Genomic DNA, 14,257 nt, shown 5'->3' with positions numbered 1-14,257 from the left:
TGTATACTAATGCAACATACACTAGTGTAGTGTGCAGTATACTACAGCAGTATGCAGTACTCAAGTATGCCATCTGGCTGAGCGTTCATGTGAGGGGGCGGGAAGCGGAATCCCTCCTCGGTGAGATTCCCGCCGCTGCGAGGTTGCCGGGGGGCGGTGCGTGGGATCTGAGGGGCGGGCAGCCCGGACTGGGGGGTGTTTTCCAAGTTTAAAACCCGTGAGTTGCGGGCGCTCCGTAAATCGCCGCGTCACTTAATAAAGCCGGTAAAACCGAAAGTCGTGCAATAAGAAGCGACAGAGTTCGCGCAGAGTGACCGAGTTACAGATGCGCAGCGCAGCTCTGCTGAACCGTGACTGAACACGCGGCGCAAAAACTGGACGCGCAAACTGATGGAAAAATAAATCAGTAGTTTTAGCATCGCGATCAGAGTTCATCCCGTCTGCACTTGTTTATTTCTTTATTTTCATTACTTCATTTTTCTTTAATTGGGGACTGTGCGCGTCTCCATCTCGAAAGGTGAATGCCCGCGCCTGGCTGGACGCGTCACGATTTGAGCGCTAGTTTCAACCGGCCGGTTTACCGGAGAGGATCTGAGATCAGCCGCTCCGCTCAGTTCAGCATGAAATCCGCAGAGGAAGGTGAGTGTGTGCGCCTTTGTGTGCGCGTTTTTGCGCGTGTGTGAGGTGCATAACCGTAATAAATCTCTAATAATAATACTATACATCATATTCATCCTATTCAGCAATGCAGCACGTAATGCATTACTATAAATTATCATAGTGGCATTATTAATTATATTAACATTTATATTAAATATAAACACAGTAGCATATGAATATGATGCACCATATACAGTATACTTTTATAGTACTTGATGTGGCTATTATATCCAGGCAACTGTAGGCAATAAAATTAAAATAAAATAGAATAGAAAACTTCTTTGCTAATACTAGTTTAATAATACTTAATGCATTAATACAACCTAATGCAACACAATAGGACAGTATCTAAAATGCACACTATTTATAATACTTACTATATGCACTCAATGTAAAGAATAAGAATCTATTATATTATATATATTATATATTATATAATAATAATAAACACCATATTTCTTATATTCAGCAATGCAGCACATGTAATGCATTGCTATAAATGAACATAGTGACATTATTAATGATATTAACATTTATATTTAATATAAACACAGTAGAATATGATGCACCATACATACTTTTATAGTACTTGATGTGGCTATGCCATTCAAGCAGATCTAAGCAAAAGCTTTTCACTGGTAATACTGGTTTAATAATACTTAATGCATCAATACAACCCAATAAAACACAATAGGAGAGCATCTAAAATGCACACTATTAATAATACTGCAGTATATGCACTCAAGGCTGATACAAATATAATTAAATTATAATATTAATAACTTTTCTCCTGTAGTCCCGCTCTGGTTGAACTAATCTAAGACTTTAAACTTGTGCAGATAAAGCACTACTTAATAATATTTATATGCATGTAATATTGTACATTTCTCAATGTTTATGTGGCAAAAACAGTGGGACAGGTTTTGGTATTATTCATTTTTGCAATATTGCATCCTAATATAAACAGCAAATGAGTTTAAGAGTAGAATTCTAATAGAATTGGTAGCTCTGCACTAGTAATACTTAATGCATTTGTGCTGATGAAGCAGTTTTAAAAGTGAGTACATCACACAATGTCCTGAAAACTATATAATGCAATAGAGCAGAGCCAATCTGTGTCAATGATCTTATATCGATGCACTCAGTACTACAGTCTCAATTGCTTTTATTGACTGATTAATGGACCCATGTACTGCAAAGCAATAATTTAACAGCTTTGGTGTTTTGCCAGTATATTACAATTAGAACAGCATGAGGTTGGATATATTTATTATGGACTTGCTTGCTCTTGCACTGGTGTGATTTTACTGTGGTAGTCAATAGATTTGCTTTCAAATCATGATACTGTACAACACAGTGGACTTGATATAGTATATAGATTCTGTAACTCAGTGTGTGTCAAACATTATGTAATTGAAATGCTACAGTATCTGTAGTATGTGTACAGTGTGCGTCGGCAGTACTATTACCTGATGTAGTTCTGTATTAACAACAGAATAGAAGAAAACAAGACCTGTACTACAGCATTTTATCTTGGTAATGTCAATGGATCTCTGGTAAACAGGACATACGTTGTATACCTGTTTAATATTGTTGTCTTTAACTATTACCTGCCAGGTAGCTATATAATGTGTCTAATTCTAATAAAGCTGCTTAAAATGACAAATCAACACAGGTGAACAGAAATGATTACTTTCATTGGACCGATTCATGGACTCAGTAGTTTAAATGAACTGGTAATGCCAATGAAATGGCATTAGTTAGTATAGAATAAAATAGGCGTATTGTGAATGTATAATATGCTTATAATAATTAACTGTAGTCACCATACAGAACAGATGCACTAGTCTACATCTATGTGCATTTATAATACAGTAACAGAACAAACAAAGACACTAACAAAGACAGGCCAAGAAGTTGCTTTCCATTAGAATACAAGTAAGAACAGGCTTAGTAGTGATTAATAATACGCATTAACGCTGTTGTTTAATGTAGTTATTCCAACCAACCTTCTGTCCACACAGCAGAATCTAATCCAGCAGGACAAACAGCAAATGTGTACCAGAGATCTACATGTGTTTGTGTTGCTGTAACTTAATATGATCATGCAAAGAAAGCTGCTTTGAATAAACACAATTTGTGTCAATAGTTTTCATACTGGCGCAGTCCGGACCGTCTTCTGTTGACTGATTATTTGACTCGACGCTGAAATGTTGAAACACTGAAACATTTATTTAAATGCAGTAGCAGTGATACTTCTGTGGTCATTCTGATAAATCTGCTTTGAATACAGTACAATGCAACAGTAGGATAGAATAGAATACAATACAATACAATATGATATAATGCAGTGCAATAGAAAGCTTTACTCTGGACGCATTTCCTACTGATGCTCTTAGCTGAACCAGCATAACAGAATGTCATTGATTAAATAATGGACTTATATCTAAAATGCAATGGTTAAATACTTTGGCACGCTTGGAGGTTAATGTGGATATGACATTTGATTTAATAAAATAAAACAAAGCAGATACTGTACTTTTTAAAATAGTGATTTGCACTACTTGCTTATAATAGAACTTAATACGATAGTGCCAGTAAAATACAGCAGAAATAAATCAAAGCTGTTATATTTTTTGTTTAATAGATTTGACATTGATTTTTATTTTTAGTATAATTATTTTGTTTGGCATCTTGTTATATAATCAAATAATGTATTGTCCGTTCAGGATTCAGGGATTGAAATGCACTGACATCATAACGTCATTAAGACAAGCCATAAAAACAGGAAAGAAAACAACAGGCGTAATTATGATTAATAGTATGCATTTATTACTCTGGTCTGGGTCACTCACAGTGGATCCGGCTTACCCAGAATCCAGAATCAATGGACCCGGTCTATCGCGGTACCTCTGCTACCCCCTGCATCCACAGACATAGCCAATCATGTCTGTATTCAGAGGCCTGACCAGCTGATAGCACATAGGGATTCGTACCTTGGATCTCAGCATTACAGCTCTTCCTGGTGCAACACTTTTATTTATGGGACGGGCACTACAGGGGGACGGATATGTGTCCCCCAACATCACGTGCCTTCTGTATTTAAGAGCCCAGCCCAGGATTTGCACCCCTAAAACTCAGACACTGCTGTTACCAGCAGCCTGGCTCTTACCAATACACCACACAACCTCATGTGTACTAACTAGTGATCTACATGCATTTGTATTACTGTAACTTAATATGATCATGCAAAGGACGAGGCTTTGAATAATGACAACTGATGTCAATAGTTTTCATACTGGTTCTCTCTCTCTCTCTCTCTCTCTCTCTCTCTGCAGTACTGGTATGTATTTAACTACATTGAAGATATTGTGGTCATTCATATAAAGCTGCTTTAATCCAACACCATGTACAAAAGTATTGGGACACCCCTTCTAATTTTTGAATTCATGTGTGCAGTCACAGCAAACGCTAACAGGTGTGATAAATCAGTTACGTAAAGGAAATTAGATGCTTTCACCAGTTTAGGGAAGACCCACATCAGTGCCCAGCCATACAAATCCTTTTTTGACTGAATGGGCACAGATTCTTACAAAGTTGCTTGTTGTTATAGCTATACAGATCACACAGTGGTCACTTTATTTTAATACTATTTGTGTTTGAAATGGAATGTCTAATATGTTAATGGTCAAGTGTCCAAATACTTTGGACCGTATAGTGTATGTGTGTGTAACCTTGCTTGATACAGACACAAAATAATTGTGCTATTTTAAAGCTCTAGCATTACACACATTCTTTCTAATATTAAAATGAGCCCAGGCCGAGCTAACAGGCAGAATTGGGTGTACCTGTGGGATGGAGGTCAATTGGGTTCTTCAATGCAAGAAGTGTCTTTAATTTTTTGGTAATGTTTAATTATCGAGCAGTGAGTGACTGTGTAAATGAATGAGTGAGTGAGTGAGTGAGTGAGTGTGTAGATGTGTTAGTGAGTGAGTGAGTGAGTGAGTGTGTAGATGTGTTAGTGAGTGAGTGAGTGAGTGTGTAGATGTGTTAGTGAGTGAGTTAATAAGTGAGAAAGTGAGCAAGTGTGTGAATGAGTAAGTGGGTAAGTGAGTTAGTGAATGAATGGGTTAGTGAGTGAGTGCGTGAGTAAGTTGATTAAGTGACTGAATGAATAAATAAGTAAGTAAATGTGTAAGTGAATGAGTGAGTGAATGAGTGAGTTAACAAATGAGCAAATAAGTAAGTTAATGAGTGAGTGAATGAGTAAGTTAATGAATGGGTGAGTGAGTGAGTAAATGAGTGAGTGAGTGAGTGAGTAAGTGAGTGAATGAATGAGTAAATGAGTAAGTTAATGAATGGGTGAGTGAGTGAGTAAATGAGTGAGTGAGTGAGTGAGTGAGTGAATAAATGAGTAAATGAGTAAATGAGTAAGTTAATGAATGGGTGAGTGAGTAAATGAATAAGTGGGTGAGTGAGTGAGCGAGCGAGTGAGTGAATTAATTAGTAAGTTAATTAAGTGACTGAATGAATAAATGAGTAAATGTGTAAGTGAATGAGTACGTTAACGGATGAGCAAATGAGTAAGTTAATGAGTGAGTGAGTGAATGAGTAAGTTAAGAAATGGGTGAGTGAGTGAGTGAGTAAATGAATGGTGCCTGCTTTTTCTGTGTGTGTGTGTGTGTGTGTGTGTGTGTCGTCCAAGTTGTATTTCTGCTCTGTGTTTCTCCCTGGGCCCAGTGACTCACTGCAACCCTGACCAGGATGAAGTGATTAGTCAAAATGAATGAATGAATGAACGAATGAAAGTGTGGTGATATTAAACAGGGATTTGACAGCAGACGCGTCCTTAATCCTGAATCAGCAGTGCAGAACTTTATCTCCCACCCCTGATCTAGGACCTGAAGGGCTGGAGCACTGATGTCATGGTGTGTGTGTGTGTGTGTGTGTGTGTGTGTGTGTGGATTTGGGGTTCCTTGTGCCTGTCTGTGCGGTTCGAGGGATTGCATTACTGTGGCGAGGCCGGCATGATTATTCATTTCAGCCCTTGGCTTTTAAGCCTCATAATTGATAGCAGACTGCTTGGTTTGGGTCTTTCATGCGTGTCGCCTCATCGCTGTAGACTGTGTGTGTGTGTGCGTGTGTGTGTGTGTGTGTGTGATATGCCTTGCTTGCTGACTGCTGCAGTTTTAACGCCCCTCTTCCCTCCTATTTGCCCAAACCCCCTGTCTCTGCCTGTCTTCTATGAGTTTAGCACATGTACATTTGCAGTCAGCATCATAAATATTGGCACCCCGGCGATTAAACATGTGTGTGTAGCTTCTCATTAAAATAAAATACATGTAGCGGTTATTAAAAATATGATTTTCAACACACAGTTATTGGCACCCCAAGAAATTCTTATTCTTATAACAGTGGCAACTTGGTGGTGGTAGGGCTTGAATCAGCAATCTATTTATTACTAGTCAGTACCTTAACCAGTAAGATACCACTGCCCTGCCCAATTAAACTGGCACCATGGCATGCCCAGTCCATTGATGACCTAGTGACCTTGAGGATTAAAGTTCTGTAGTAAGAAATACTCCCAAGATGATCTCGTCAAACTTTATAGGAGAAGACTCAGTGCTCTTATGATGGCAACTTATTGTGCCACTTATTCTAAAATCTGGCTTTATTCATCTATTGTCTGTTTTGCACCTTGTAATCCTACTTAGGTTTGAGGTGGGTCCAATTTACTGGGCGAAAGGTAGGAAACAAGCTGGTTTTGGTAACACCCAAATCTTTTTTTTTAATGAAGGTTAAATTCATCTGATATTTTCAGTCTGAGCTTTTTTAATCTCTTTTTATCGAAGGTGCCAATAATTAATACAACTTCTTTATATTTTTATGCATGCGTGCACGGTCATGTACGCAATAGTGTCTCACTTCCCCTTTTCAGCATCTCCTGTATGTCTAAAAATGCAAACAAATCACGTAGACGTGTAGGTAAGAGCTCACATGCAGACCCGCCTGATCAGAGAGCACCAGCACTGAAAGTAAAAGAGAAAACCCAGCACCAGAGAGGAAACCCTCAACACGAGGCGGCAGGTGATTTTTTTTTTTTTTACCCGAGTCAGGAAGAGATTAAAACTCTGGTGTGACTGAACAGGATGTCACAGCCGCCACTCTGCTGAGGAGCCGCTAACGCACAGCAGCAGCGTTTTTAAATCCTCCGTCCCCGAGACGCCGAAGCAAGGATGGGGTCCAGCCAGGAGCCCGAGTTTGATTTCAGCTTTCTGTTTGAGTACGGAGGCCGAGGGGAGACGGAGACGGAGAGAGGTGTGTGTGTGTGTGTGTGATGAGTGATGGTTCTCAGTTTGGTTTGGGTGCTGTAGTTCTTGTGGTGTATTGTGAGGAGCTGCTATATAGAGGTACTGAACTGGTATTGTGGGACGAGTTTATTTGGTAGTTTATTTATTAGGTTATAGAGCAAATAAGTGCATTTGGTGAGCTGGTACTTTTATGTAACAATATGCTTAGATATAACCTATTCACTGACTGTAAAACATAGTGAAAGTTGGGAATCTTGTTCAAATATGAGGCATCATGGACTCTATAAAATACCAGGAGATTTTAGCTTAAGCCAAGAAGCTAAAAGTCAAAGTTTTGCATTTACAGAATTCAGGAGACGCTTTTATACACAATGTAGTGCTATGTAGTTTTATACTGCATTTGTACTACATAGGTGTGTCATATATGCTGAATAAGCTGCCAACTTGTACTATATTGTTGTTTTTCTTCATATACACTGGATTGTATTTTTTCTCAGTACTGTATGGGCAAACTGTACGTATTTATTAGAGATAGCTGTATATATATATATATGAGTATATATACTGTATATATATATTGCATACATTGAATTACTAGTTAATTTAATATTACAATGATACCCTTAGTAAACTGGCATCTTGGCAAACAATGTTTGTTCTTATACACCGGGGAATCAAACCCAGACCCTTCTTGCTATTCTTGCCCATTCTAGAAAGACATACATAATAAACTGGTCTGCAATAAGTCTGCACATTTTATTTATTTAGTTAGTTAGTTAGTTGGTTAGTTATTTTTAATACACTTTCCACAGAAAAAACTGCCACTTGCCCCCCATTTTATTCATTTATTTATTTAGTTATTTATTTATTTATTTATTTAGTTAGTTAGTTATTTTTAATACACTTGCCACAGTGAAACTGCAACGTGCCCCTTTCATTTTATTTATTTATTTATTTTTATTTTTATTTTTGACAACATAAAGTATTTAAGTATTATAGTATTTATGGTATTATAAATTATTAGCAAAAATGCACTTTTGTTTATTTATATAAAAATATATTTATTGCAATTAGGTGCAGTTTATAGATCCATAGCTGTGCTTATTTAATGTATTTATTAATTTAAGAAGAACTTATTCTGTTTCCTGTTCCAAACAGGTGGTAATTTAGTTTTTATATATATATATATATATATATATATATATACTGTATATATACAGTGTATCACAAAAGTGAGTACACCCCTCACATTTCTGCAAATATTTTATTATATCTTTTCATGGAACAACACTATAGAAATAAAACTTGGATATAACTTAGAGTAGTCAGTGTACAACTTGTATAGCAGTGTAGATTTACTGTCTTCTGAAAATAACTCAACACACAGCCATTAATGTCTAAATGGCTGGCAACATAAGTGAGTACACCCCACAGTGAACATGTCCAAATTGTGCCCAAAGTGTCAATATTTTGTGTGACCACCATTATTATCCAGCACTGCCTTAACCCTCCTGGGCATGGAATTCACCAGAGCTGCACAGGTTGCTACTGGAATCCTCTTCCACTCCTCCATGATGACATCACGGAGCTGGTGGATGTTAGACACCTTGAACTCCTCCACCTTCCACTTGAGGATGCGCCACAGGTGCTCAATTGGGTTTAGTCCATCACCTTTACCTTCAGCTTCCTCAGCAAGGCAGTTGTCATCTTGGAGGTTGTGTTTGGGGTCGTTATCCTGTTGGAAAACTGCCATGAGGCCCAGTTTTCGAAAGGAGGGGATCATGCTCTGTTTCAGAATGTCACAGTACATGTTGGAATTCATGTTTCCCTCAATGAACCGCAGCTCCCCAGTGCCAGCGACACTCATGCAGCCCAAGACCATGATGCTACCACCACCATGCTTGACTGTAGGCAAGATACAGTTGTCTTGGTACTTCTCACCAGGGCGCCTCCACACATGCTGGACACCATCTGAGCCAAACAAGTTTATCTTGGTCTCGTCAGACCACAGGGCATTCCAGTAATCCATGTTCTTTGACTGCTTGTTTTCAGCAAACTGTTTGTTGGCTTTCTTGTGCGTCAGCTTCCTTCTGGGATGACGACCATGCAGACCGAGTTGATGCAGTGTGCGGCGTATGGTCTGAGCACTGACAGGCTGACCTCCCACGTCTTCAACCTCTGCAGCAATGCTGGCAGCACTCATGTGTCTATTTTTTAAAGCCAACCTCTGGATATGACACCGAACACGTGGACTCGACTTCTTTGGTCGACCCTGGCGAAGCCTGTTCCGAGTGGAACCTGTCCTGGAAAACCGCTGTATGACCTTGGCCACCATGCTGTAGCTCAGTTTCAGGGTGTTAGCAATCTTCTTATAGCCCAGGCCATCTTTGTGGAGAGCAACAATTCTATTTCTCACATCCTCAGAGAGTTCTTTGCCATGAGGTGCCATGTTGAATATCCAGTGGCCAGTATGAGAGAATTGTACCCAAAACACCAAATTTAACAGCCCTGCTCCCCATTTACACCTGGGACCTTGACACATGACACCAGGGAGGGACAACGACACATTTGGGCACAATTTGGACATGTTCACTGTGGGGTGTACTCACTTATGTTGCCAGCTATTTAGACATTAATGGCTGTGTGTTGAGTTATTTTCAGAAGACAGTAAATCTACACTGCTATACAAGCTGTACACTGACTACTCTAACTTATATCTAAGTTTCATGTCTATAGTGTTGTCCCATGAAAAGATATAATGAAATATTTGCAGAAATGTGAGGGGTGTACTCACTTTTGTGATACACTGTATATATATATATATATATATATATTTTTTTTTTGCTACTTACAATTTCAATCCAAATGTGATTTTAACCACAAACCCTTAAGCACATCTGCTTCTGGAAATAGTCAGTCATTCACTAATTTTAGTCAGTCCTCCCACGCGTTCTGCGGTGCGCGACTGTTTCATCATTTCACGTGGTGTCCTGTTCGTGTACTTGTGCTGATAGCAAATATAGAAGGTGAAGAAACGGAGGCCACAAAAAAAGCTTCACTGCTCAAGCATGGTGTGTTTTATTTACCCAGAATTTACCCAGAAATCTGCTTTAGAGGCTTACAGAACAAAACAATTTATAATGAGACCGATCTTCCCTGTTTCAAACGTTCTTCATGATCTCTGACGTGTTCTGGGATGCACAATTCTTTTTCCAGCAACCAAAAAAAATGTTTTTTAGGAAACATGCTTGGGTCATTTTAATCAGTTGTGTGAATTACAAAGTTATATAATAACGTTTAACTTTGTATCATAACTGCCTAATTTCTCATGAGTGATTATGATTGTATCTGATGCCCAGTTAAATAGGGTTTGTTTGGTCCTGCCATGGCATGGAAACATCCCAAATTATCATCTCATACTAAAAGCATATATGTTTAGATTAGGGTTTATTCATTTATTTATTTACCTATTTTTTATGTTAGTTTGTATTTACTTATTTATTTATTTGTTTGTTTGTTTGTTTGTTTGTATTTATTTATTTATTTATTTATTTATTTATTTATTTATTTATTTATTTATTTATTTATTTATTCATTTATTTATTTATATATTTACTTATTTATTTATGTTAGTTTGTATTTATTTATTTATGTTTGTTTGTATGTACATATGTATGTATTTATTTATATATTTACTTTTTAGTTAGTTCTATATTTATTTATTTTATATTTATTTATTTATTTTGTTCTATATTTATTTATATATTTATTTATTTTATTTATGTTTGTTTGTATCTATGTTTGTATGTATGTATGTATGTATGTATTTATCTCTTTATTTATTTATATATTTACTTAGTTGTGTATTTATTAATTTATTTTTATATTAATTAGTTAATTAATTAATTTATTTATTTTTTAAATTAATTCTATTATTTTATTTAGTTAGTTATGTATGTACGTATATGTTTATGTATGTTTTTATTTATGTACATATTTATTTATTAAGAGAGAGGACCCTGGAGCACCCAGGGAAAACCCACCCAGACACGATAAAATACACACTCACAGACAGCAATCGGAGGGTTTCGAACCCACGTCCCCAGACACATGGTGATGTGCTGTGCAACCATGCCTGAGTCATTTTACATAAATAGTTTTATCTCATATTTTTTCTATATAAACAAATCTTCAGTAATTTATTTATTCTGGTCAGGGTCGCAGTGGCTCCAGGGCTTGTATGGAACACATTCTGGATATTACATTGTGTCACACACTCATTCATTCATTTAGACACGCACCCAGGTGCAATTGTAAACAGTCAGTTCATGTACTGGTATGTTTTTGGGTTGTGTGAGGAAAACAAAGTACCTTGAGAAAACCACACAGAGAACATGCGCAACTCCACCCAAACGCTATCCAGAGGTGAGAACTGAACTTAAGTTTCCAGGTGGCATCGTGCCACCCTGAAGGTGTAGTAAAAAACTGACAATTCTGGTTCTCTTGGCATTTTCTGGAATACCCACATGATTCCCAATAAGAGATGATTGAGTTTAGTTTGATTTATTTTGCATTATTTCTCACCAACTTTGTCTTTTTGTCTTCACAGAGGCTTATAGTTACACACCCAACGTGAGCCTGTCCCTCCCTCTTGGCATGACAAACCCCTGCCTGGCATCACAGTACCACAACCTGCAGTCAAGCCCTGTCATCTCGGTCTCGTGCCACCAAGCGAATTACGGGCTCCACGAGACGGCAATGGCCCCGAACTACTACTTCTCCGGGCTCCGCCCTAACTGCGCACCCCCTCTGGAAAGCCCCCGCATCGAGATAACCTCTTACAGCCCGATGCCTGAAGAAGAGGTGGAGGAAAGCAGCACCATGGGTCCGGTTCCCAAGCGGGTCAATATCATGACCTTGACTTTGCCCGGCATCGATGGTTACCGTGACCCGAGCAGCCTGAGTCCGGCTAGCAGCTGCAACTCCGAAGCCTCGTACGAGTCCGGCTTCTACAACTACGAAAACTCGCCCCAGAATTCCCCCTGGCAGTCGCCCTGCGTCTCGCCCAAAGGTTCCTCCAACTCCATGCTGCCCTGCATCCCTCACAGCCATGTTGGTCCCTCCCCTCGCCATTCTCCATCAACCTCCCCCAACGAGGACGCCGGAAGCCACGGCAAGCGGAAGTACAGCTTCAACGGCACCGTGTACACCCACCCGTCGCCCAACCCGTCGCCCGGAGCCTCGCTTCAGGGATCGCCGAGGGTTGAGGAAAGCTGGCTGGGAAACACCCACCAGTATACCAACTCGGCCATCGTGGCGGCCATAAATGCCCTCAGTACTGACGGTCTAGCCGAGCTCGGGGACGGCGTGCCCGTCAAGAGCCGCAAGACCAGCCTGGAGCCCGGTGCCGCCGTGAGTCTGAAGGTCGAACCTGCATCCGATGATGTGGGCGCTGATCTAGGCCAGGAAGATTATACCAGCGCCAACCGCCTGCCTTTCAAGAAGGAGAGCTACTGCTCAGGGTTCCTGGACATGCCACCTCACCCGTACTCCTGGAGCAAGCCTAAACCTTACATCAGGTAAATGCTCCATCCATGTGCCATTAATTAATACAACTATGTGCCATCATATTGATCCATACTTTATACCACCAAAAGTATTTGGACACCTGAGCATGAGCTTGTTGGATGTCCATTTCAGAAACAAATAATAATAAAACAGAGTGACCACTATGTGATCGTTTAGCTATAACAACAGCCGCTCTTATGAGAAGACTTTTCATGGCTTTGGAAGTATGGCTGTGGGAATTTGTGCCCATTCCATCAAAAGAGAATTTGTATGGCTGGAATTGATGTTCCAGTTCATCCCAAAAGCTGTTCATTTAGGCTGAGGTCAGGGGCAATGTCAAAATGTTGTGGCCTAGTGGTTAAGGTACTGGAGTAGTAATCAGAATGTCGCTGGTTCAAGCCCCACCACTGCCAGGTTGCCACTATTGGGCCCTTGAGCAAGGCCCTTAACCCTCATTTGCTCAGACTGTAGACTGTCACAGTACTGTAAGTCGTTTTGGATAAAGGCGTCTGTGAAATGCCGAAAATTTAGGGGTCCTGCTCAGGGGCCCAACAGGAGCAACCTGGCAGTGGTGGGGCTTGAACCAGCATGCTTCTGATTACTAGTCCAGCACATTAACCATTAGAATACGACTCTGCTGTTGCTGTATTACCTGTAGGTTTTGGCATTGTCATTATTGTCAAGAAGCCGGACAGCGGTAGCTCAGTGGTTAAGGTACTACACTAGTAATCAGAAGGTTGCTGGTTCAAGCCCCACCACCAAATTGCCACTGTTGGGCCTCTGAGTTGAACGCATGTATAAATGATTTAATGCACCAGCTAGCAGTGTGTATGGTTAAAAACCTTGACCATACGTATGCCCATTTTAAACACTTTATACCTTTTCGAAGCGCGGTGCAGCGGAGGGTGTGTTTGTTTCGACCCGTTCCCATAGCAACCAACACACAAAGACTCGCACAACACACACCGTTTTCTTCATTCTGTTGCCATTAGCATTTTTTACCAGGCCCCCGGGTGCCCCAGCGGTCACGCTGCGTGAGTGCGCGCCCGCGTCCTCGCAGACACACTTTCCTGCCGGAAATCAAGTGTTTGATGGCGATAGCGGGAACAGGAAGTGATGGTGTCAGTGCTGGCGCTGGCTGCAGATTCCCCTTCCCTCTCAGACACATTCGGACAATAAAATCAGGATAAAAACGCAGATAAAAGCGCAGGGGGAAGCCGGTTCAGTTCGGGTCAGCAAACACACCGAAAGTTCCAAGGAGATGCCAGAGATTGCCCCCGTTCGGGCAGATTCGGGTCGCGTTACTCAGGCGTCCGGGTACAAAAATTGGGTTTGTAAATGTGTGGTGGAGCATTTTCACGTGGGAACGTTCAAGTGTTCTCTTGGTGCGCTCGACAATGACTAAATGTTGTAGCCCAGTGGTTAAGGTACTGGAGTAGTAATCAGAATGTCTCCCTGGAGAAGAGAGAGTTAAGGGCCTTGCTCAAGGGCCCAACAGTGGCTGAATAGCAGAGCTGGGATCAAATTTTAATCTTTTGGTTGATAGCCCAAAGCTCCACCCACTAGGCTACCACTGTTACTTTATCCAAAGCGACTTACTGTACACCTTTGACTGACTGTGGTGGGGCTTGAACCAGCGACCTTCTGATTACCAGTCCAATACCTTAACCATTAGGATATGACATTGCTGTTGCTGTTTTACTTGTAGGCTTTGGCAT

The 14,257-nt window shown here is 40.1% G+C and overlaps 1 protein-coding gene across 1 annotated transcript in view; it reads left to right on the top strand.

The window, feature by feature from the left end:
* The first annotated feature begins 521 nt into the window (after positions 1-521).
* The window catches only part of LOC134302567 (nuclear factor of activated T-cells, cytoplasmic 1-like), a 75,493-nt gene continuing 61,757 nt past the window's right edge, over positions 522-14,257 (top strand). Inside the window, exons 1-2 of the mRNA XM_062987709.1 lie at positions 522-639; positions 11,581-12,550. Of these exons, the coding sequence (XP_062843779.1) occupies positions 522-639; positions 11,581-12,550 (1,088 nt within the window). The remainder of the gene's footprint in view (positions 640-11,580; positions 12,551-14,257) is intronic.

The sequence above is a fragment of the Trichomycterus rosablanca genome, chromosome 25 (assembly GCF_030014385.1).
Source record: "Trichomycterus rosablanca isolate fTriRos1 chromosome 25, fTriRos1.hap1, whole genome shotgun sequence".
In the NCBI taxonomy this organism is placed as follows: Eukaryota; Metazoa; Chordata; class Actinopteri; order Siluriformes; family Trichomycteridae; genus Trichomycterus; species Trichomycterus rosablanca.
This window is presented reverse-complemented; position numbering and strand designations above follow the sequence as displayed.